The sequence below is a fragment of the Podarcis erhardii genome, assembly GCF_964252035.2.
Source record: "Podarcis erhardii genome assembly, chromosome: 16".
Lineage (NCBI taxonomy): Eukaryota > Metazoa > Chordata > Lepidosauria > Squamata > Lacertidae > Podarcis > Podarcis erhardii.
The window spans coordinates 35,335,216-35,359,276 of NC_138514.1; the positions used below are offsets into that span (position 1 = coordinate 35,335,216).

The window sequence follows — 24,061 nt, forward strand, 5'->3', positions numbered from 1 at the left end:
TGGCTAGTAATCAACAGGGATGGATGATATATCAATATATATATTGTCCAAAACCCAGTTTGAAGTTCATATCATGATATTGGTTTCATAATATTTGACCCAGTAATATACTGCGAATCGTGTGTGTGTGTGTGTGCGCGCGCGCGTGTGTGATGCAAAAATCATGAAGCAGGAAAAAACCATGAAGCCAGCCAATGCCTCTAAATAGCTCCATCCTTATTTTAGACATTGTGATATGTTTGGCTGGTGATATATCACAATGTTGAAAACCAGATATTGCCCAGCTCTAGTCATCGGCAGCCTTATCCTCTATGGATTTGTTCAATCCTCTTAAAGTCATCCAAAGTGGTGGCCCTCCTGTGGAAGCAAGTTCCACATGTCTTAACTATGCTCTGCATGAAGAAGTACTTTCTTTTATCTGTCCTGAATAGACCAACACTGAACTTCACTGGATGCCCAATTGTTCTAGTGTTATGAGAGAGGGAGAAAAAACATTTCTCTAGCCACTTTCTCCATGCTATGCATAATTTGATAAAAGGTTATAGCCCCAAACATCTGAAGGGCGCCAGGTAGAAGGCGGCTTGCCCCACACCTAGCTTATGTCTTGCAAAACAAAAAGTGTGCTGTTACAATGAGTAAAAATGATGCACAGTTGTTAAATTTAACTACAGTACAAGGATGATCTAAACAAAAGGACCATCCCAGAATACACAAGCTCAAGCGCAGCTGACAGTATTAGTTCCTTCCCACTTTCTGTTCCTCACGGGTGGCATTTCTATGAACTCCTGAGGGTGCAGCGCCTTCTTTGTTTACCATTATTTATACAGCACTGTTCACACACACACAAAAAAACTCCACATCCAACAGGATGCTCCACCTTGACAAAAAAGGCAGAAACCACACCGTCCTCAAAAGGAGAAACATCTCAGGGACTTCTGGTCTGCTTCACCAGGGATAAAAGGCGATGCACATCGTCAGTTTTTCCTACCAAGCTGGCTGCCAGCCACAGACAGTTTCAAGACTCCTAACTGCCCGCCAAAAAAACGACTGCGGCTGTGGCTGCTCCAGCTGACGTGCCAAGATGATTGACATGCAGGACCAAGGCATAAATTCCTGCCAGTTATGGGAACGCTCCCTCAAAACATGTGTTGCCATGGCACATCCCTGCGCGGAACACGGGCTTCACAGGGGGACAGCAGAGGCTGCGCATTCAACTGGGAATGAATGCGACCGCAGCTCAGCGGGTAGAACACTTGGCATTGCATGTAGAAGCTGCCAGTCAGCCTCCAGATAGAAAGAGCATGAGGGAACAAGCAATGGGGAAAAATCCCTCTCTGCTAGAAACACACACATATACACAGAGCTGCTGCCAGTCAGAGTAGACAGTACCGGGGACGGATGAATAGTCTAACCTAGCATATGGCAATTCCCAATGTGAGGAGATAGAATTGTAGTGATGGATGGGATCCCACGGGTCATCTAGTCCAATCCCCTGCAAAGCATAGACAATGGGCCAGTCAAATAATGGATACTTCCATGGGATATCTGCCGAGCCTGCAGACATCTCCAAGTGGCAAAGGTTACCGCCTAAGACTACCTATGTACTTAAGGACAGCTGGAACTGCTCATCAAGTGGCAAAGATAAGGGACTGCAGGTTTCCGATCCATGTCTAAATCTTGGGTTCTTCCAATATTATATCCTGAGGGAACCATTTATGGTATATAGAACGCTTCCCTAGAAGGGGATGTGAGGTCAACTTAGGACACACATTGTTCATTGTGCTGGGTGAGAGGGTTAAGTTGGGCTGGTTGGTTGGTTGGTTGTCCTAAAGTCAATGAGTACAAGTTTTAGGACACGCCTCATAATCCGCTGTAAACAAAGGCTGTTTTACTAGGTTAGGGAAACCTGAGTACACTAACCATTTAGCCAAGAAATCAGAAGAAGACTGATCGCAACTAGGCACCCAGTTTATGGAACTCCCTATCCCACTGGGTTCAGTAATGCATGATACTTGTTGGGTGATCATATGGTGAGAAGCGTTTATTGTTTCATGAAGAGCTTATCTGTGAGTCTGGTGAGGCTAAGAAAGTCTCCTATTATTTTGCGAAGTTGCCCCTTATATTAGGAACAACATTCCTTACTTGTCTCCTTCACTCTCTGCCAAACAGATTCCCCTGTCCCCTCCCTGGACCAAAGATGTACACTGCTTGTAGGCAGAGATGTATTCACTACCATCCAAGCAACAAAATTTGCTCTGGAAGGTACGAAAATACAAGTCATGCTCCAAAAAACTTCGTACGGTGGGTATATAATCATAGAACTGTAGAGCTGGAAGGGACCCCAAGAGTCATCTAGACCAACCAATCCTGCCCACAGCTGCATAGCTTACAATGCGTGAAGAGGTGTGATTTAAATGGGGGGGGGGAGTATTGCTTTTTTGTTTCTCTCCCCCCCCCTTTTATATGCTATATTTATATTGTGGTGACCTATGGCTATAACAATTATGCTTTATTCAACTGATCTATAGCCTTAATAATAATTCCACCACCTTTCCATCCCCCAGCCTGCCTTTGGTTTTTCTTCAGTTGCTTGCACTCCTGAGACAGGGACAGGCTCTCCTTGCAAAATGCAATTAACTGCAGCCCCCAGCTGCTCAAGATGCAGAGAATGACCGCATGAAAATCAACAGCAATTATCAGCCCTGCTTTTGTGCAATGCTCTCTGATTGTCAAGCGATGCACAGACATTAATGGCTCACCAATTCACCGGGGTGCATTTCCAGATGAATGAACATTGTTTGCATTTCCCCCCACCCCACCAGTGCTTGCTTGAGCCAGGCTAAGTGATGCATCAAGCCCTCTGAGTTTGGTTGAAAGCGAAATACCGGGTTTCCAGGTGTCTGTGGGCTCAGACAGCTCAGCTAATACAAATCAAGGCCCGTGAAACAAAAAATTGCAGGGGAAGTAGACAAGCTCACTTAATGAGAATGTGATCAACCTGGAGCAGGCTTTCCTTTTTGTTCCAAGCATTTCAAACTTCTGGGGGTTTAGGGAGGGGACTAGATTTATTACTATCTATCAGTGACACCAGTCAGCAGCTTAATATGCTAGGGCACCAAACTGAGCAGCAGGTAAAATCTCTCAGCGCATCCTCCAACCCACTGTGCACAACAAACTTGTGTTTTTTACTGGTTATGGATGGCTATGCTCTTGCCTCCAAGATCAGAGGCTGTATGCTTCTGAATACCACTTACAGGAGAGGGGAGTGCTATTTCACTCAGGTCCCATGTGCCTGTTTCCCAGTGGTGATATCTGGTTTGCCACTACAAGAACAGGACGCTAGACTAGATGCGGACAGCAGACTCTTATGTTCTCGGGGTTCACCTCTACACTTGACCTTCCCATTTCTTCTGATGTTCTCATCAGAAGAGCTTGGCAGCTGGATCAGACCAAAAGTACACCCAAGCCCAGCATTCCGTTGCCAAAGTAGCCAACCAGGTGCCCCAATGGGAAGCCGGCAAGCAGGATCTGTCACCACAAGTGGAATCCAGAAGGTAAGAACTGGGGGAAATATGCTCATCAAGCAAGTGACGCTCTCTAAATTATTATTATTTTACTAAACAGGTATTATAGGGAAGGTTTATGTATTTATTTGTATTTAATTCACGAGTCACCTAATTAAGCAAATATTTTCGAGGCAACAAGGCTGTGCACTTGTTCTCTTCCCATCTTTCTAGAAAGAGGTAAAAGGAGAGCTGGGACTGGGGAAGAGACAGTCAATAGACCAGGAGGCACGCTGCAGGCTTGTTCTGGCCTGGAGGTCACCAGTTGCTTGACAGTTACAGTGTTCACACATAACACTAAGCTAGGCATGGTCTTATTGTTCTGCTTTGTTCTCCTTCCTGGCACAAGCCAAGAAGCCTCAGCTTCCCATTGCATCCAGCCAAAGACCGTTAATGGTTGCTCCCTAGCAACCCACAATCAGCAAGCCAACAACAAACAATGGCTTCAGGCTGGCTAGTGATTGTGGTTTGCTAAGGAGCAAAAAGCCACAGGCTGAAGTTCAGAAATAATGGGAACCAGGAATTCTGGTTTTATCCTGCATGCACCAGGGAGTTTTTCCAGTAAGGACTTGGTAAGTGGTACGGACCATTCATAAAAAAAATGAAAAAGACCCTCAACTGAATGCTTTCCCACAGGCAGATCGGCTGAATGATTCATTCTACAAAGCACTTTATATTTGAAGTTGCCCAAAACATGAATGCTGGCTGTTTGAATAGAATGGCGTGGGTGGGATCTATCCTATGTCAAGTCGAGTGAAAAACAGCATCAGCACTGGAGGGAAAGAGAGAATTTAGCGGGGAGGGGAGAGAATTAAGTTGGGGGGGGGACTGGCCAACATTCAACTCCCCTCCTCCAGTTTTATCTGGTTATCAATTTTTCCACCTGAAGCTTTTGCAAGAGGGACAGGCTTTCAAACACAAAGTTAACCAATCTGTCAGAAGAGCACACTTAGAACAGAAGCATGTTTTTGTGTTAGATTGCCTGAAGTTAATATGAATGAATGACATGTCCTCAAAAAGGAAGAGGATTGCTCTGTGGCATCATGAAAGCTACGTTATTCTGAACAACTGACTACACCAGTTCTGATGACAATACTTATTTTCTACATTGCACTCTTCGATTCTAGACCATGTAGGCAAAGTTAAGTCCAATGTTATTAGCTAGCCTGACCAGATGTACCTAGGTCAACTAGTATCAGCCACTCCTATTATATTTTAGAATAAATCAATCTGTTAGCTGAGGGTTATATGGGGGCTCTTCCTGTATACAAAAACTTCCAAAACAAGGCAACCAGGCAGGGGGCTATTTGCCTCTTTTGTGCAGAACACATCACTGTTTCATTGTCTGTAATTCTGTGTGGGACAGCGGAAGTTGATCACTCTAGGAAGAACAGGCATTTTGTTGAAAAGGAATTATTTCCAGGCTATCATTGGGGACTTAGCGAAGGAGGACCTGGTAATTGCCTGTTTCCAGCATCTACAAGCAGCCACGTGGTATGGTTTACTCTACCAAACCTGTGGGGTGAAGTGACCTAAATCAATGTAGTGTGGGCAGAGCCCTATGGTAATAAGAGGGGAGGAGCACCAAGGGAATCTCCACCCTCCACACCCAGGTTCACCATGAGAAACATGGGTGGAGCTACAGCAGAGGTTCTCCTCTTAGCCCTGGCTTTCCCCCTGAAAGGCTGTGCAAAGGGGATGCAGGAAGCGCATGGTCTGGGGAGGGAACAATGACAAAGCTAACCAAAGCCCAGCTATGGAGTCATAATCATTCTTTGCAGGCTGTAAAAACTTCTTACTGCTGATGACAAGCGCCGTTTCATTTAAGTCTGGCACCACAAAGCCTTGTTTTTGTTGACTGCAATGCTCTTTTCGCACATCAATTTCACAGAGACCAATTCCCTCTGCCAAGCTGCCGTGTCCTGCCAAGTATTACGTTTCCTTACAGAACTGTGCATGAAATATATTCAAAAAGGTATGACATTCACATATCCTTTCCTCCAGCAAACTGGAGGTTTTCAAAACCAAGTCCAAGGCTGGAAGGAAAACGCTACTTTCCCTCTCACCTCCCTTGTCCAGCCCTGCCATTAAGACTCATGGGTACCATGAGCAAGTTTTGCTAAGCTGGCAGCTGTTCAGCTCAGCCCAGGAAAAAAGATGGCGCCTCCCAAACAACCTTTATGTAAGAAAAAGCAGAGCTGTTACAAGCGGGAGATGGAAACAGATCTTTGCTATATTTCTCAAACTGAAGAGTGCAAAGAATTAGAAAGGGCAGACTGGCCATGCAAGGAGGACAAGTGAGATCAGAAGGGACTACTTGTGCTAAACAGCAAAGCAAATGCTTGACTGGAATCTCAGCAGCTATCACCCTCCTATGTCGAACTGACTGCTGGAGCAGAGAATAGGAAGGAAATCTCAAAGAAATGACACTTGCTAAATTCCACCATGTGAGAAGCTGCTCCCAGAAATGCGAGGCTCCCTTCTGAAACAGCCTTCTTCAGCCACCTGCAAAAAGTTTGTCGCTCACCAGCCCCAGGGCTCTCACTGGCAACTGCTGTTAAAAGCACCTGGAAGGCACCAGGCTCTCATAGGCTGCTGTCCAAAGGCGTAATTGTCACAAGCAAGAGATGAGGAGGAACGCCCTGTGCCTGAGCCATATATTAGTTGAGACTAGATGCTCATTCATAAGTGGGAGGATTCCTTGCTGGGACTCATGCTAGCTGAAGACTAGATGCTGAGAAGAAAAGTTTCCTATCTAATTTTCTACATGCAGGGAGATGTATGTGTATGTGTACAGAATCACCGTGCTGCATTTTGGGAGGAACCGCAGAACAGCAGCAGAGCACCTGCTTGGCACACAGAAGATACCAGATTCAATCCCCTGAATGTCCACTATGAAGGGCCTCCAAGCAGGAGGCTGCTAGGAAAGACCCTTCTCTATCCAACACCTTGGAGAGCTGCGGCCAGTCAGAGAAGACAATACCTGGCTAGTCTGATCCTAGGCTCCTAGGGCAGCAGAACCTATTTCCTGACAAAATGTAAATTGGAACAGGCAAAGAGACGAATGTCAAATGAAAAGGGACTTGCTGCCAGCTGCCATAATTCAATGCAGCCTAACCAAGACAACAGTTCTTATTTTCCTGGATTTTTGCATCACACTGAAGCATTTCACTTATGTGCTACATATTACACTCTTGTTTTCTGCTTTGGCTTTAAGCTGATGCAGCTGCTAAAGCAACCTTAAACGAAATAGGATACATGCGTGTGAGAGAAGGCCAAAAGATGGGGAGGCTCGTGAAGCCAAGCTAGAAAAAAATCTGCAAGTTTGCTACTGCCACCTATTACATGTGGACTGGCTTTTCCATGGTTGTCTGGCCACCTTGTGAAAGGGTAAGTCTGTTTCCGTTGGCAATGCTCCTCACCCCACCCCCCAAGCAGAACTGCTATGAGTCGTTCAGTCGTCCGCCTTGTGTGACATTTCATTTTCAGGAAACAATTCCTGGCATGCTGGGAAGTATGACGTGTCTCCACAGCGCCAGGGGTTTCTTCCAGCCAACAGCTCATGACCAGGAAAGGTGTTGATACAGTCAACCTTGCAATGTTCCAGAACAACACACCTGTTCATCCGGAACATATGATGAGATTTCAAAAATAAATAATCAAAATCTAAACCATGAGATCTGAAAACATGATCAAGCTAAGTTAGGTTGCCACTTGGGTTTCTGACCCTTTAGGAACTTGCCAGGCATGGAATAGAACCTGTAAAGGCTGGGGTGTGGGGCAGGCTTGCAGATGCTGAGGCCAGCATTCTTTGCAGCAAGAGTAGGCACTTATTAAGCAGCTTGTGGGATAAAGCAAGCCAGGAGTTGAGCTTTATTAACCAATTAAAAAGAACCTTTTAAATCATTATTTATACCCAACCTTTAAGTATAGATTTTCAGGCAGCTTACAACCAATGTCAAAATACGCAGTAATAATAATGAAAAAAATCGCAACAGGAGAATATAAAAATAGAACTACTGACTGGATCCTCCCCACAGGGCAATTGGTCTAAGATCACATCTACCCATTTAAAGCACATGGCTTCTCTCAAAGAATTCTGGGAAGTGTTTAAGGGTGCTGGAAATTATAGCTCTGTGAAGGGTAAACTACAGTACCCAGGATTCTCTGGGGGAAGCCCTGTGCTTCAAATGTATGAGGTAGATGTGACCCTAGCGGATCCTCTAGTGCATGGGTGTCAAACACAAGGCCCGCGGGCCGAATCCGGCCCGCCAGACCTCATCACGTGGCCCGTGTAGCCGCCGCGGGCCCCCAGCCTTCACCTTTTATTCTCGCTTTTTTTTTTTTTTGACACAAGAAAGCCGCCTCTTCAGCGCATGCGCGGCAGCCTACAAGCCAGAGAACGTCTGCCCTCTAGCGGCGCCGGCCGTTCTACACTGGAAACCTCCACTTTACATGCATTCAGGAAACCTCCACTTGTTTTTATATTGAGCGCATGCCATCCTGTGACGTGACAGATCCAACGGCTGCCTGAACCCTTCTCTCCTGTACTGTAAGTCCTACAGATACAACCGGCCCTTTGAGGGTGACCAAACTGCTGATGCGGCCCCCGATGAATCTGAGTTAGACACCCCTGCTCTAGTGGTTTTTTTGGAGGAGGGGAGAGAAAATGGGATAGTCCAGTTTGAGGAGGCTCCAGTGTCTTTTTCTGATGCCACGCAGCTTCAGCCAATCCCTTTACATTTGGTTTCAGGAGCAGGCGCTAACCCCATACACAACTGGCAATATAAGCAGCCCAGAGTTATCTTCTCCTGCCTATACTCATGGAAAAATAATAACTAAGGCAGCCTTCGTTCACCTGGTGCTATTCAGATGTTTTGGACTACAACTGGCGTCAGCCCCAGCCAGCGTGCTCATGCTCCCATCAGCCCCAGCATGGCCATGCCAGCTGGGGCTGATGGGAAAAGCACGCCAGCAAATGGAAAAGTCCTATGTGAAGTAAAGATGCTGAGGCAGAGCTGGGTGACCAGCCCAGCTAGAAGCTTCATTCCGCTTCCTTTTGTGAAGCTGAAAAGGCTTAGCAAACCAGGTACACCTCAGTTTTACACAAAGGCCACAGCTGGCAGGCTGCAGGAAGGGGAGCCCTAGAGCATGTTGCTGTTTCCAGGACAAGCTCCCTCCACCTGCCTCTTGAACAGGAACATCATTTCTGCATTTCTGTACCAACAAGAGATTGCCAGGGAAGCACACAAGGAACCAGAACCTCTAAGTACACACATGTCGTCTTAACAATAGTTGCATCTGACCATCACAAGCCTCAGGAGGCAGCACACATTTCCTCTTAAGGGAACGTGAGGCAGACACACATGCAGCGTCCAGGGTACTTTTCACTCTGACAAGCAGATACAGAGACTCTGGGCATGCAAGGAGAGGGAAGAAATGAGGGAAACCATTTAATAGCCATGTTCATTCACTCCAACTGCCCCTTAGGAAGGGCAGGGAACCCTAGTGACAGGCCTGAAATCCATGCCTCGAAGAGTGAAATGAAAAAAGGATCCAACCAAAAATAAATCATCTCTCCTTCCAATCCATCAGAAGCCTTCTGGACAAAGCCTTCTGTTATAAACAAAGAGGAGAGCTGCTGGCAGAATGAGCTCAACACCTAGTCCAGACACCAGCAAGAACAAAGCGAAGCTCTTCCTGCTCCCTAGTGACCCCCATCGGAAACACCCCATTCCTGTTCCCAGAATGCTGCAGCCTGTGGGATCAGACGCACTTTAGAAGGTGCTCATCTCTAAGATAGTCTTCCCGCGCAGAACCAAATAATGCTGGCATTTTTCCTGTAACTGGCAGGACATTTTCTTCCACATCAGTCAGGTTTCTTGTCCAAATGAAGTCGATGCTGTAATGCAGGGGAAGGGAACCTTTTTCATCCTGAGGGCCGCATTCGCACACAAGGGAACGAACCTTCATGGGGCCGCAAGCAAGTTGTAGGTGGGGCCAGAGGCAGAAGTGGACAGGTGTGACTGTTACTTTCATACTGTAGCCTGCATTTCAGCCCCATAAAATCCAGAGGCTTCTAAACACACCCACCCACACTCAGAGGCATTTTCACAACTCAAGGACACATTTCAGGCAAAGGCAGTCAAGGGGAGTCGAGGACAGGGCCACTGAGGAGTGAGGTCTGGACAATCTCAAAAATCAGAGAAAGGGGACTGAAACTCCTCACCTTCGCCACAATAAAGCTATCAGTCTTTAGAAGGTACCCAAAAGACCCCCTGTTGTGTTGTGTTTCCTTCAGGAAGCCAAACACAGCAACTCCTTGGGAAGTTGTTACATGCACAATTATTATCATAAAAAAATACAGCCAGGTCCAACAGGCTGGAGAACAAACTCACCTGGACATCATAGAGAGCTACAATGTTCTCATGCTGAAGTTCCTAGAAAAAAGAAGAGAAGCACTTGAAGAGATTATCCCTATTCAGTTACAGATAGGTAGCCGTGTTGGTCTGCCATAGTATCCCTATTCAGTTAGGGCAACATCACAAGTGATGTGAAGGCCAGTCAAATAGCATCAAATGTACATGTGGAAGAAATGTACAAGCAACCCCCCCCCCAAAAAAACACTATAAAAATGTGACCTCTCCTGCCAAGCTGTGGGGGGGGGGGATGTAACCTGCCTCCCTGTTATCTTATGTTGTACATTTACATTTGTTGTGTATTGAATCTGTAACAGGGGAAAGACAAACAGACTGGCTGTGTGTGCTCCTCCTGGGAAGTCCCAGTTAATGGTTTACTGTCCCATGTGCACTTTTGCTCCTCCTGGCTAGTGAGCGGATAGCATCTCTCCATTCTGGAGCCAAGGTTGGCTTTCATAATCGCCACCTTTTTTTACCAGCCACTTTTTATCTACTGTTTTTTCAGCTGCTGCTGTCTCTCAGCGATTTCCTCCCCCCTTTTAAAAGTGCTGTTTAGTTGGTTCTAAGATTAGGCAGCTGCAGTTATGGTTCAAGGTGAAAGAGGTGGGGTCGTTTTAAACGTTTCCTTTTTATTCTAATGACTGATGTGTGTCTACCTGTTGTGGTTAACACTAACCTCAGCAACTGGGCAGGGAAGGTTCTGCCTGCCACTGCTACCTCTGCAGTGGGGAAGGGCTGCAGCTCAGCTCTGGAGCACCTGCACTGCATGATGGGGCAGAGCACGTGGGCTGGCTTGTAAACGATAGTCCCACCTATTCTGGAGTGCAATTGGGGGCCTAGTCCAAAACTCAGCATCTCCAGGTAAGACTGGGAAAGACTTCCTGTCTGAGATCCCGGAGAGCTGCTTCCTATCACAATCAACAATCCTGAGCTATGTGGGCGAAGAGTCAGCAAATTCCTATGTTCCTTCTAAAACCAGCTCTTAATTTAAAACCACAAGAACTGGAATCCTGCGTTTTCTTTTTTGGGGAAGCGCAGTAATCACATAGTTCACATGCAAAGAATCTCAGGTTCAATTGCCAACATCTCCAGGCAGGCTGGGAATATTCCCTGCCTGAAACCTTGGGAGTTGCTGCTAGTTGGTGTAGACCAGTGCTTCCCAAACTTGGGTCTCCAGCTGTTTTTGGACTACAATTCCCATCATCCCTGACCACTGGTCCTGCTAAATAGGGATGGTGGCAGTTGTAGTCCAGGGATGCCCAGTATGTATAAAGGGGTCGAGGGAGAATGATTCCTAACCACGTGGGGACATTTTAGAGGAAAACACGTCTCAAATTTACTGTAAAACAAGAAACACATTTGTTATTTAAAATATTTGTGGCAAGAGAACTCTGCTGCACTTCATGAAAAAGGTGCTGTCCTCCACAGCCCAGGAACTGCTCTTGTTTATCAAAGAAGGGGTAATCAAGTTATGAGCTGCTTGACAACATGCTCAGAATAGCTGAAATGTTTGAATTCCTGGCAGTGTCTAAGAGGGGTGTCAAGAGAGCACACGAGGTGACATATGTGAAATGATCTAATTAGCTAGCTCAGTCTTCCCTCAACACCAAATCCTCCAGATGTTTGGAACTACAACTCCAATTGGGGCTGACAGGAAGCATAGTCTAAAACATCTGGAAGGGCATCGTGCTGGAGGAAGGATGAGTTAGGTCACTCAAAATATTTCCAAGAGGTCATAGTATTGCTGAACGTGAACAGAAAAACCTGTGCGGGTGATAGAAACATGTGTGTTTAAAAACAGGAGAGTGTGAGGTACAAGAAAAAGAATCCTGCAGGTGATGTCTGGCACCAACAGTGCCAAATTTCACTGCACTGGAAATTGTGTGACTTTGGGGAGGGGGTATCAAGTTAAGAGGGGAAGCAACAGCACAAGACCCTAATGGTGGAGTGGGCATAACTTCTGCTGAGGGGCTACTGCTAACTGGTAGAAATCCCAAGTGAAAAGAGTTCAGGTGAAGGAGGTGATGGGCAAGGCCCTGGACAGCAGACAACAGAGCTAAATGGAAGAATGGTCTGACCCGCTATTAAGCAACCTTCCATGTTCCAAGTTTTGACTTGGGGATCAAATAAAGTACCCCAGTAAGTAAGAAGTTGGGCCTCTGTGCTGCTGAATAACCTCTCTCTCTCTCTAACATCTCTACTTCGCAATCCCCTTAAGACAAATCATGCATTGTTCCTTTTGAATCAGTTACCCTAAAATGGGCCAGATCAGCCAAATGACAGAAGCAAGTGTGAAAATTCTACACCCCTCCAGAAGCTGCCACCCACAGCATTCCAAGTCCAGTGTGGGAGGAGCTTTAGAAAAATCAGTACAATTAAAACAATGTCCCTTGATAGAGAAACTCTAAGTCTTCTGCCCCAAGTAAACTTCAACTCTGCACCAAGAAACCCTTAATTCTCTTACATAATAATGAGTTTGTATATATTTGCTTATTTGGCATAATTATACTTCTGTTTGTGGTGGGATATAGCAGAATAATAAAGCATTAGAGCCTGCATCCTCAGCTAACATTTGGGCTTCTGAGATTTCAGCATCAAGTACCATTCACCCAGACGAACTTCTGAGTGTATCCTTGCAAACTATGAAAGATTAGAAACTAGCAGACATTAATAAAACAAACAATTCTCAGGAAGCTGATTTCATTGCCTGTGTACTAAAAATGCAACACCTATCTCTACAAATTTTCATTCTTTTTAATAAGTCATAAACACAGATGCTGAAATCTGTGCTTTTACTGTGCTTACACAGAAAGAAAAATCAAAGAGCTGAGGCCTGGCAATATTCAAGCCCTCCACACCAGTCATCTAATGGATTTGTCAATTTCTAGAGATGGAGAATCCCAATGCATTATTTGAAAACCCTCCAAATCTCGGCCTTTGCAGGAAGACATAAAATGCTGGAACTGGTATGACTATCTTGGTATGAGGATTAAGTTTCCCACCAGCCCTCTGAGGACACCTTGCAGGAAGGATGAAGTTTGGAAGAATATCACAAACCATACCTTTAAAATTTTTATTTCTTTCCCGAGGAGGAGCTGAGATTTCGACAAGTTCTTCTTGTTGATGCTTTTGATGGCCACTTCCCAGTCAGTTTTCTGAAAAGAATAACAAAAAAGTGTTTTAAATCCAAACAAGTATCCTGATTTTCTGTGTTAAGCAGCCCAATGGCCCAAGATGTGCTTCTTTTTAAAAAGTTCTCTAGACCAGTCACCCTCAACCTGATGCCCTCCAGAGGTTTTGGATTACAAACTCCCATCAGCCATAGCCTGTCAATGGCTATGTTGGGGTTTCCTGTCTTTAACAGTGGTCAACATAAGCAGTTTAAAGAGAATGGTGGGGTAAAAGGAGGGCGGCACCTCGGCCCTTGCTAATGAGCCCTTATTTACTGCAAGTAGCAGGTCAGCAACTGGAGGCTCCACGGCCAAATCTAGTCCCCTCTGGAACACCAACTGGAACCCCCAGTTGCCATCTCAGAGACATGGCAAAGGTGGCTGGAAACTGCTTGGGATGAGGACGCCCCCTGGGGTCCTGGTCCCGCCCACTTCCCCCCTGAGATTTGGGGCATCAATATTTTCCAGTCATAGGAACATAAAAGCCTGCTGGACCAGGCCAGTGGCCCATCTAGTCCAGCATCTTGTTCTCACAGTGACTAAACAGACGCATACGGGAAGTCCACAAGCAAGAATTCACAACAGCACTCACCCCTCCTTTGTTTCCCAGCAACTGCTATTCACAAGCATTCTGCCTCCAAGAGTGGAAGTAGTGGGCAATGAGAACTGCCCCTTTAGTTCCTACTCCTGATTAAAACAGGGCCTGTGGCTGCCTATTACTACACTACTCACTACTTCAATGATTCCCATTCCCTTTTGTCAGCTTCCACCTCCAATGGTTGCATTTACATTTAACTGCTGTGCCATATCTTGGTTGTTGCTGATTTCCAACAAACCACAAGCCCTCTCACAGACAAGCAAACAAGCAGTGGTTTGTTTCTCCAAAGTTTGGGTTTGTTTTTTTCAGCTGCTCTTGCATTGTGCCTCTGTAAGCTTGACAAGCGTCTGGAGTGGCCTAAGAAACCCTGGTTAAGCAAGACTGTTGAATGTGGACATAATGCCAAGCCATAGTTGAAACATGCCAGGGTTTGTGAACCAACAAGGCATAGCTTCACATGAAAACAAAACATGGTTAGTCTGCTATGGTGGTTTCACCAGTCTGAACAAACCACCTCTAGGCTAAACACAGCTTAGTGTCATGTGCAAAAGCAGCCACTACACAAGCAAATTGAATATTCTGAATCACGAATGACTACAAATTGCAAGGCTCTTCATATACTTTATTACAGAAGAATGGAAATCTGTTTCCAATAGACTAAAGATATTGAAAAGATTGAGGGTAATCCCAAATGTAAAATTATCATCTCACAACACAAGTGCCTGACTCAATTTTCAGATCTCTCCACCCCCTTATAAACTTTGCATTTGAGTTATGCAACAGCTTTTTGTTGTGTTTCAGTCAGTCAATGCTGTCATCTTTTGAGTCACAAACTGTTCTGGGAGGTGCCAAATAGGAAAAACAGACCACTTAAGAAGGCAAGAAAGATCACACAGAATTGAATGCTCTGTGGGGAGGTGTTAAGTTTGAGTAAAGTTAATTTGAAAGTACCTTCAAATTACTGACAACTGCCTAGAAGGCATTTTTGCCCTGCAAAATTGTTGCTTTGTTTTTTATCTACATAGAGTACTTTGCAAAACGTAAGTGAGCTCCTGACTTAAGGAGCTTACCACCATCTCCTTTTCAATGGGAGAAAGGTGACAAAAGGTGGGAAAGGATGGGCAATAAGGAACCATCTTGCTCTCATTTGTTAGTGTTATTTCTTGAATTATGCAGCCACCTATTAATAAATATTCCTACTTAAGACAACAATACTGAACATACACTGTATCTGAATTAAAATCAACAAAAAGTTATAGAAGAAACAATTTTTTCCAGAAGAGACACCAAAAAAAAAGTCCTGATTTAGAACCCAACTGAAAAGCTTGCGTGAATTAAAATGCCTCCACATGCTCTGAAAAATCACAGAGAAGGCAGCAGGTGAACCCCTCTGGACAGAGACTACAGTATTCCATAGCTGAGATGCCCCTGCTGAAAATGCCCCTCTTATTGGTAGGACAAGGTAGGTAATAAATGTGCTCTTTTTACATAACAGAAGCAAGGGAAACATCAACTTGCCAAAGGTCCAAAGATAGATAAGCTTGTAGCAAAGGGGGGGAAATTATAAGCTTTAGGTCAAGTTACTGGGCTTATGTAAAAGGGGTTATTGAGGTCCTGAGGTCACAACTAGACATGACACAGTGGCGGCAGCAGAAATGGGGCAGGTTTATCTCAGAATAAAGTAAAGGGGGGGGGAGGGCTGATGGCCAGCAAAGCTTCCCATTATAAAGGGCAGCGAGGCTGGGACTGGTGACATTTAAGAAATCTTTACCAATCTGAAGAGAGACAGTTTCCCATTAGCTCTGCAGTTACTGGATGGGGGAGGGAATAAGACTGGTCTCTGCTGCCCCTGCACTTTGAGAGATTTACAAGTAAGAGGGGGGTGGGTAGAGAAAGGAAAGAGGCATTCCACCCTGAATTGTTAAACCTTAGAAAGGTTACCTTGCTGAAACCTTTCTAAGCAACTGCAACTAAAGAACCGAGAAAAGGGGCAGCAGGAGCCCATAATAACAGGTTGACATCACCACCACCATCTCTGCTCTGCTTTGAAATAAAAACGAACAGGCGTGAACTTTAGAATAAAAAGGCGGAGGAGCCACATCCACATTCCACGCCCCCCCACCCCGAGAAAAAGCGCTGCTTTAGAAAACACCTGACCTCAGCTGACTCTCCAGAACAGGCTAGCTGATGTCAACGACAAGGATGGCCATAGGAGAAACAAAACAGATCAAAAGGCAGAGAAAAGGGGAGATGCTGAAGCAGAGCTGCTTGCGGACTGACCCTTTGACTTATTCCAAGTATCAGCTCCTCCTCGACCAGTCATGCACACAAACACACACACACACACACACACAGAGGAAGGAAAGGAGATGGTTGTATAACCAGCCAAGAGATGGGCTAAGAGGGAAAGGGAAGGGAGGGGGAGAGGAGTCCGCCACCCTACCCTGCTGGATTTACCTTGCGGTGGCGACCTTTAAAAACCACAGCGAACGCTCCATGTCCTATGAGGTCCTTCTTGCTATATTCAAAGTCTCCCACCACCTCCATCCTCCTTCAAGGGGGCATGAAGCCCAACGGGCAGGGAGGATAAAGGGAGACCAGCTGGGGAGAAGGGACTGCCACAGCAAAGGCTTTTAACAAATATTAAGCTCACATCAGCAACCCAGGCTGTGGAGGGGAGGAAGATGAGGCACCAAGCAGGTTGACTAGGGTGGGTCTGTCCGTCTCCCTTCCTCCTGCCCGCCCCCAAGGACGGGAGGCAGCTGTGGGCATGTTGCTTGGGCAGGCACAGGCCGGGGGTCCCCAGGCGAAGGGGGTGGGGGGATACTGGCTGGCTGCTCCGGCGTCCCAAAGGCGATGAGCGTTTTCTGGCATGGGGGAAAGGAAGGAGGAAAGGAGGACGGGGAGATTAATCCTCCTCTGAAGGGAAGAAGAGGCAAGAGGGAACACGGAAAGGAAGAGTGAGCATTAAGGTTCCTTTGGGCCCGATATAAATTATTATTATTACTAATGTAATAATAAAGGCCAGAGACGTGCAAGCACAGGTCGCTGGGTAAAGGTGGCACAGGTGAGTTTTAAGGCTTCAGAAATAAAAGGGGGTGTTAGCACCTTTAATGGTTTGTTTAAATATGAGGAGTAGAGGGCTTATCTAAGCTTTTACAAGGGGGGGAGGAAAGCAATAAAGCCTAAAAAGGTGGTGGGAGAAACAAAATCAAAGACCCTTGAAAAGAAAGGGGACCACAATTTAATAACGTGCCCAAATGGGGTTCTACATAATAAAGGAATTTTAAAAGGGCAGTGACAATCTAAATGAGGGTGGCAAGAATTGTATCCTGGGATAAATTATATAGAATACACAGAGAGACCCCTTAAAAAATGGGGAGGTGAGCAATTAAGATACCTATTTCTTTAATTAAAAAAGGGAAAGGGGAAGAGGCATATCCCTGAGTGGTGATAGGGAGAAAGGTGGATTCTGCTGTATTTTTTATATTAAAAAAAAAACCTTTTAAGGGGGGATGGTGGAAAGCATACCAACCCTTTTTAATGGGGGGGGGGGCGGCGGATAGAGATAAATACTGAAGGCCTGTAAATTGGGAATGGGGAATAGGGGCAGGGGGCTCAGGCCCCCCCTCAGGGGTCTCTCATCACGGCCTTCTTACATTGTGCCCCCCACACCTCGTTACCGGCCTGAAGGGCTTCCTAAACCTCTTTCCCACCCCCACAAAAATAAAAGTCAAGGCAATAGACCCTAAAACGGGTCGAAATAAAGGGGTCGGGCTCTTTCTAGTCCTGGGCCACAGATATTTCCGGGTGGGGGTGAAAGGGATAAAGGGAGGGGAAGAGAGAAATCCTGTCTTCTCCTCAGGCCGCTGCCCGCCGCCCCACTCGCGTCTTCCGCCGCCGGTAGTGCTCCCTGTCCCGCCGGCGTCCGGCTACGACTGCCGAAGCCTCCGCGCGGTGCAGCTCTTCTTATAGGACGTATCGCGCAGGCGCAAGGCTTCCTGTCTCCCTCCGCCGGGATTGAGAAGGGGGCGGAGGGGAAATCAGAGGAAGAGGAAAAAGAGTCCCCGCGCGCGAGGGAAGGAACAGGCAGGCGGGCGGGGGGGGGGGGGCAGGGATTGACGGCGACGTCTGTGAGGAAAAGTTGAGAGAGGGCGGGAAATAATGGCCTTGGGCGCCATTTTGTTTTTGGTCAAGATAAGCCTATATATATATATATATATATATATATATATATATATATATATATATATTTGCTTTCGTAGATTTTCACGGGTACAGGAATGCAGGTTTTGGTGTCCTCGGGTGTCTTCCCGTGTAAAAGTTGGGGTGTCTAGGCGACGTTTCGACGAGGTCTCACTCGTCATCTTCAGGCTGGTGCTTTCGGCTTCTTGTTACTGGAAGACACCCGAGGACACCAAAACCTGCATTCCTGTACCCGTGAAAATCTACGAAAGCAAATATCTTACCTCTACGGGGAGGAAACCTTCCAGCTGACAAGAACCTACGAGAAACTAGAAGTCCGAAGAGCCACCATCTTATGTGATCTCTTGTTCCTACGCAACTGCCGATCCCTAATCAGAAACGATTTATAGGAACTCAAACACTGAGATCCTGCTCTGTTCCAGTAACAAGAAGCCGAAAGCACCAGCCTGAAGATGACGAGTGAGACCTCGTCGAAACGTCGCCTAGACACCCCAACTTTTACACGGGAAGACACCCGAGGACACCAAAACCTGCATATATATATATATATATATATGGCACAAACACAAACTAAATAAAATTAATTCACATACACATGCTCACCATACACATAAAGCCACAAGTTCTGTCTGGCCAGGCATTGAGCCTTCTGGCTTTCAAGCTAGGAGGCCACACTGAGGGTTGGTTGCCAACTTTTCACACCAGCCCACGTTCCTCTGCCCAACAGCAGGTTAAACTGCAAATAGAGGGTTTTGTTAAGCGGTATATAAATCTTGTCAGATAAAAGGTATGGTGGGTGTGATGTTCTAGCTTTTTTCTGTGCCCGTCTGTAAATTACAGGTGAGGCCTGTTTTGTTTCTTATTACTAACCAAGCAATTCACCTCATTGTAGGACTGCCACACTTTTCACCACTCAAACAGCAGCTTTGCTCTGCAACCATTATAGCAGGCAATGATCCTTCACTTTGTACTCTTTTTGCTTGCAAGTCAGAGGAGCAGGCCTGGTATATATATATATATATTCTGATCAGTTGGCAATCCTCGACTAAGGGTTGCCATCTTACCTCAACATTATTGGCAAAAGGCAATGCAGCACTGCCTAGTAGGGAGACCAGGGTTCAAATTCCCACTCAGAAAAGAAGCTCACTGGGCAACCTTGGGCTAGTCATTCTCAGCCTGGCCCACCTCACAGGGTTGTTGTGAGGATTACCTGGGCGGTTGAGGGTGGGGGGAGACATTCACTGCCCTGAGCTTTTGGAGGAGGTGGAATATATGTGTGCAATTAAATAAATAAATGAAATAAACAATGCTATTCCAAACCTCCAATGAAGGAGAGTCCACCACCTTCCCGAAGTGGTAAATCCTCATTTCATTGGAGGTTTTTAAACAGAGGTTGGGTGACCATCTGTCAAGATTTATTCGACTGTGATTCCTTCATTGCAGGGGGTTAGACTAGATGAGCCTTGGGGTTCCCTTCTAACTCTTAACAGATTCTACGAAATGTGCAAACACCCACACCTCCCCAATAAGGCATGGCACTGACAGCATCCCCCTACAGCTGGACGCAACATCCCAACCGCTTTGGTACCAGCACACACCCCACTTGTTAGCACATTTGAGGCATGCGGCCAGATGAGGCCCGCGAGCTGACATAATAATAATAATAATAATAATAATAATAATAATAATAATAATTTATTATTTATACCCCGCCCATCTGGCTGGGCCTCCCCAGCCACTCTGGGCGGCTTCCATAAAAACCAAAAATACAGTAAAATATCACACGTTAAAAACTTCCCTAAACAGGGCTGCCTTAAGATGTCTTCTGAATGTCAGGTAGTTGTTTATTGCTTTGACATCTGCTGGAAGGGCGTTCCACAGGGCGGGCGCCACTACCGAGAAGGCCCTCTGCCTGGTTCCCTGTAGCTTTGCTTCTCGCAATGAGGGAACCGCCAGAAGGCCCTCGGCGCTGGACCTCAGCGTCCGGGCAGAATGATGGGGGTGGAGACGCTCCTTCATGCAAAATAAAATTTGCTTCGGTGCGCAAATCTGCCAGTGAGACAATATGGTTGGGAAGGGGAGCGTTAAAGAGTTGGGTAGATTTCCCGTTCTTCTCCAAAAGGAGGATGTATTCAAAGCAAGGTTTCGGTGGGGAGGGAAGTAGAAGATTCAAACGCACAAACCACAAATCCATTTTTCACAGGCCTGCCCTGAAAAGCGCATGACCTTCTAACGGTATCACATGCGCTCAAGTCCTCATAAACAGGCCTTGGGAGTTGCTGAGCATCAATCAAGTGCTTCCGTCCATCAAGGCAACGCAAATGGGTCACATGAAGCCCTTCACCCCCCCCCCCCGGTCTAAGCGCTTGTATAAATTATTTCACACACACATATGTCTCCTGCTTCTTTTCAGAATTTGTTCCATTCGTTCCTCCACAAGTACATCTTTTAAATTCACAGACAGTGCCGGACTTACGTATAAGCTAAACAAGCTATAGCTTGGGGCTCCCCCTCTCTTGGGCCCCCCAAAAAAATTTAAAGGAAAAAAAAACTGGATGCACATTTCCAAAATATAAGATTAAAAAGAAACAAACAAATAAAATAAAACCTACATACAACAACGTTTTTGTGTTGTGCAGGCTCCTATGGCGTAAGTAAAGGGCCCCGCCTGCTTGACTGTTCCCTCAAATATCACTTTGATAAAATACATATTTTGTTATGTGCAAACGGCTTTAGATACCTATTAGGTCCATAAATTACCATATATATAGCATATATTCAACACAAAAAAACAGCGGCAATTTGTTGTTGACAAAGGACAGCGGACATATAAAGGGCCCCATTACCTTCAGTAGCTTCGGGCTTCATCAAACCTACACCCTGGCCCTGTTCACAGAATTGTGACTTTGTTTTCCTAGTGACTGGTCCAGATGCAAATGGTAACCTGAAAAGCTGTATTATTCCTATGACTTATAATGTGCTTTAAGTTTTCTAAATGCAAAACAAATTCTCTCTCTCTCTCTCTCCTTGTATCCGGCACCATATAATGGTGTGACTGTCTAATAAAAGGAAAAGGGGATGAGGAGGGGAGAGAGAAACTAGGGAACTATGCATGTGTTCTTCAGAAAGTGATATATATTGTTTCATTTAATAACCATGATCACCTTTGCCAACTGACCGGGGGTGGGGGGCAATACCTAACCCGCCCCTGTGCTTTAAACTGGATTGCAAGGAAACTTAGCAACTGCTCTGTTGCATGCACCTTGGAAAACTAGAGGAAGGTTTGTCGACACGTATTTTTTCCCCTTTCCCCTTTTACAATGTTCAAGCGGGTTATATAAACATCACGAGACACACCTGGTGGAATCAATTCACTGGGGTCATTACCCCAGGACCTATTTGAAGCTTACCTGCCCATCAGGTGACAAATTAATTCCACTCCACACGTACGCATGCGATTCATCATCCATCACACTCGCACCAGCTCCTTAAAAGCTGAAGGAGAGTTCAGAGGACACCTGACCCAACCTTCTTGTGTATTCTAGAGCCGACGTTTTAAATAATTTTCTGTATATAGCTGACAGACGAAGAACCAGAAGCTATATTCCACCCCCCCCTTCCTTTCCCTTTTTCTCTTTTTTTTTTCTTTTCCTATTTTTGGTTTGTGTTTCTATTTAGTTTTGATCTTTGATAAAAAAAGATACAGGATATCTGCGATTAAGCTTTGCCTATTTTATTTCAGACTTCAGTAAAACTGATGGAATTAAAAAATGCAAAATGAGAATCCCTGGGGAGAGCATTGCACAAACGGGGAGCCACTGCAAAAAAGGCCTGCTCTTTCTGAACCTCTCGTGAAGGAGGCACATGAGGAAAGGCCTCGGAGGATGATCTGGGTTGGTTTATATTCTAATGGGATCACTTTATTGCATATTATAATTTTGGGTGTTTCTTTGCATCATTGACTTTGAAGCCATGCTAGCCGGGGGTGATGGGAACCATCCTGCAAAACTTCTTGTGGTGGCAAAGGGCAGCTTAGGCAATCCTGATCCAGAGAGGATCAAATGCTGGATTCTTATGCCAGAAGAAGGGAACCACCCATGTAATGCTCCTCTGCCACACTTTTCCCGTGCAATTTGGGGATTAAGTGCCTTGACCTCACTGCTGGCTTCCTCATCAAACACAGCTGGCCTCCATGGTTGTTCCAGGACGAGGGCAGGACTAAAAAGTAAGGGGAAATGTCTGTGCGTCTTATGGAGCGAATGTGTGGTCCCTGGAGCTGAATTGTCCATGGGCAAAAAGCAGGTTGTGCTTTTTTTTTTTTTTAGAAAGAGGGAAGAGGGTGTTGAAACAAAGCCACTGATCAATTGATCAGCAAGCGATTGGGAGGGAGATAAGGGACTCTAGTGATAAAGGAGGCTGCCGGGGAGGGGGGAGGTAAAAGCACATGGATCCTCAGGATTTTTGCATTGGGTCACCCCAAATTCTCCATCAGATCACATAGCATGTCCATGGCTACAGCCTGCACCAATAAAATCATGCATCCACTGTTTTGTGGGGCCACAATGGTGCAAAAACATGGTTACAAAGCACGGATCCACATGGATCCTCAGGATTTTTGCACTGGGTCACCCCAAATACACCATCAGATTACATATCATGTCTGTGGCCACAGCACGAACCACAAAAATCATACATCCACTGTTTCATTCAGAATATTTTTTTTCTTGTTTTCCTCCTCTAAAAACTAGGTGCGTCTTATGGAGCAAAAAATACGGTATATTATTATTAACAGAGAACTCAGCACTTTTAAGAAAACAACATTCACTTGAGGCCTTTCAGTGCTTTAAAAAAAAAATAAATTCAACCAGTCAGGTCTTTAGATTCAGATTTCCAGTTTGTTGTTCATTAAATGCCGTGGCCCAAACTGGTGCCCCCACCAAGTCGGCCACGAGGCCATTTCTAGAAAATTCCGGCCCCCAACCAATCATGTGACGTCACCTGTTGACAAGAGGCTTCCCTAGGTCTAGACTGAAAACCGTGTAATTCCCCCCTCAAAATATTTGAAAATAGGTAATTTATTGGCCACATGCCCCTTTCTGCCTCTGCCCACCATCCCAATGTGGCCCCCAGAAGGTGGTGCAGATTTGAATGCGGTCCTCCGGCTTACAGTGCTGCTTAAGAGCCTCAGAATAATTGTATTAAACCAAACCAGCACCCCCAAAATAGTCTTGAGGCGGCATCAGCTTTGGGAAAGGAGGGGAAACCATGAGGGGAAGGTTTAACTCGCTGAACAGCCAGTGCTGTTCTGAGCGATGGAAGATCTCCTCAGGGGTCCATTGCAGCCTGCAGCTCTGTGCTGGAAGGCGACACATTTTTCTTTAAAAAACCCGAGCATTTAACAAGACAAGTTGGCAGGCAATTTAAGAACCATGGAGAAAGCAATTCCCCGGGGATTCCTGAGGATGCCGCTGTGCAGCTCGCCAAAACCACACCTGGCATTTATGTAGATAAATCAACTGAAGCTGATGTTGATTAATTGATGGTGGCTTTCTCTCAACAGGGAACTCCCTGCTAATTTTTGGAGCTGAAGGCCTTTTTCGGTGAGAGGGGACGGAAAAGGAATTAAACCTCCGTCCCCCACAAAGGGATGAGCAGAGCAAGATATCGCAGAGAGACAGGGAATTATTTCAGCAAGGAAATAAACTGGAAGCCCAAACAGAAAAATATACTTCCAGAGGGCAAGTAAACAAGGAGAGTAGGAACAGATCATAATTTTCCATTCCTTTTTGTATTACGATGCTCTCTGCAAAGTCCGGCTGCCTGGCCATTTGCTGAAGTGTTAGTGGCTCTTCCTGTATTCCCAACTTAACCAGAAAGATAACAAAATGTGAATGTGATCAAACCCCCCTCACGATATTTGGAGGTTTGAGGCGAGGCAACCAGAACTGCAAATCATATTCCAAATGCAGCCGCACCATAGATTTGCATGATAGCATTAAGATGCCGGCAGTTTTGTTCCCTAGAAATGATCCCTTGCGCCCCTGGACCACAAGCCGGAGAGAAAACAAAGCTGCTCTTCCGCCGTTTGCCGGTTTCCAAAGAGGT

At 45.8% G+C, this 24,061-nt stretch overlaps 1 protein-coding gene across 1 annotated transcript in view; it reads right to left on the bottom strand.

The window, feature by feature from the left end:
* Positions 1–17,699, bottom strand: part of ULK2 (unc-51 like autophagy activating kinase 2) — a 66,333-nt gene extending 48,634 nt beyond the window's left edge. The window contains exons 1-3 of the mRNA XM_081844076.1: positions 16,208–17,699; positions 13,045–13,137; positions 9,962–10,003 (exon numbers count right to left, since the gene is read on the bottom strand). Of these exons, the coding sequence (XP_081700202.1) occupies positions 9,962–10,003; positions 13,045–13,137; positions 16,208–16,297 (225 nt within the window). The 5' untranslated portion in view covers positions 16,298–17,699. The remainder of the gene's footprint in view (positions 1–9,961; positions 10,004–13,044; positions 13,138–16,207) is intronic.
* Between the last annotated feature and the right edge of the window lie 6,362 nt (positions 17,700–24,061).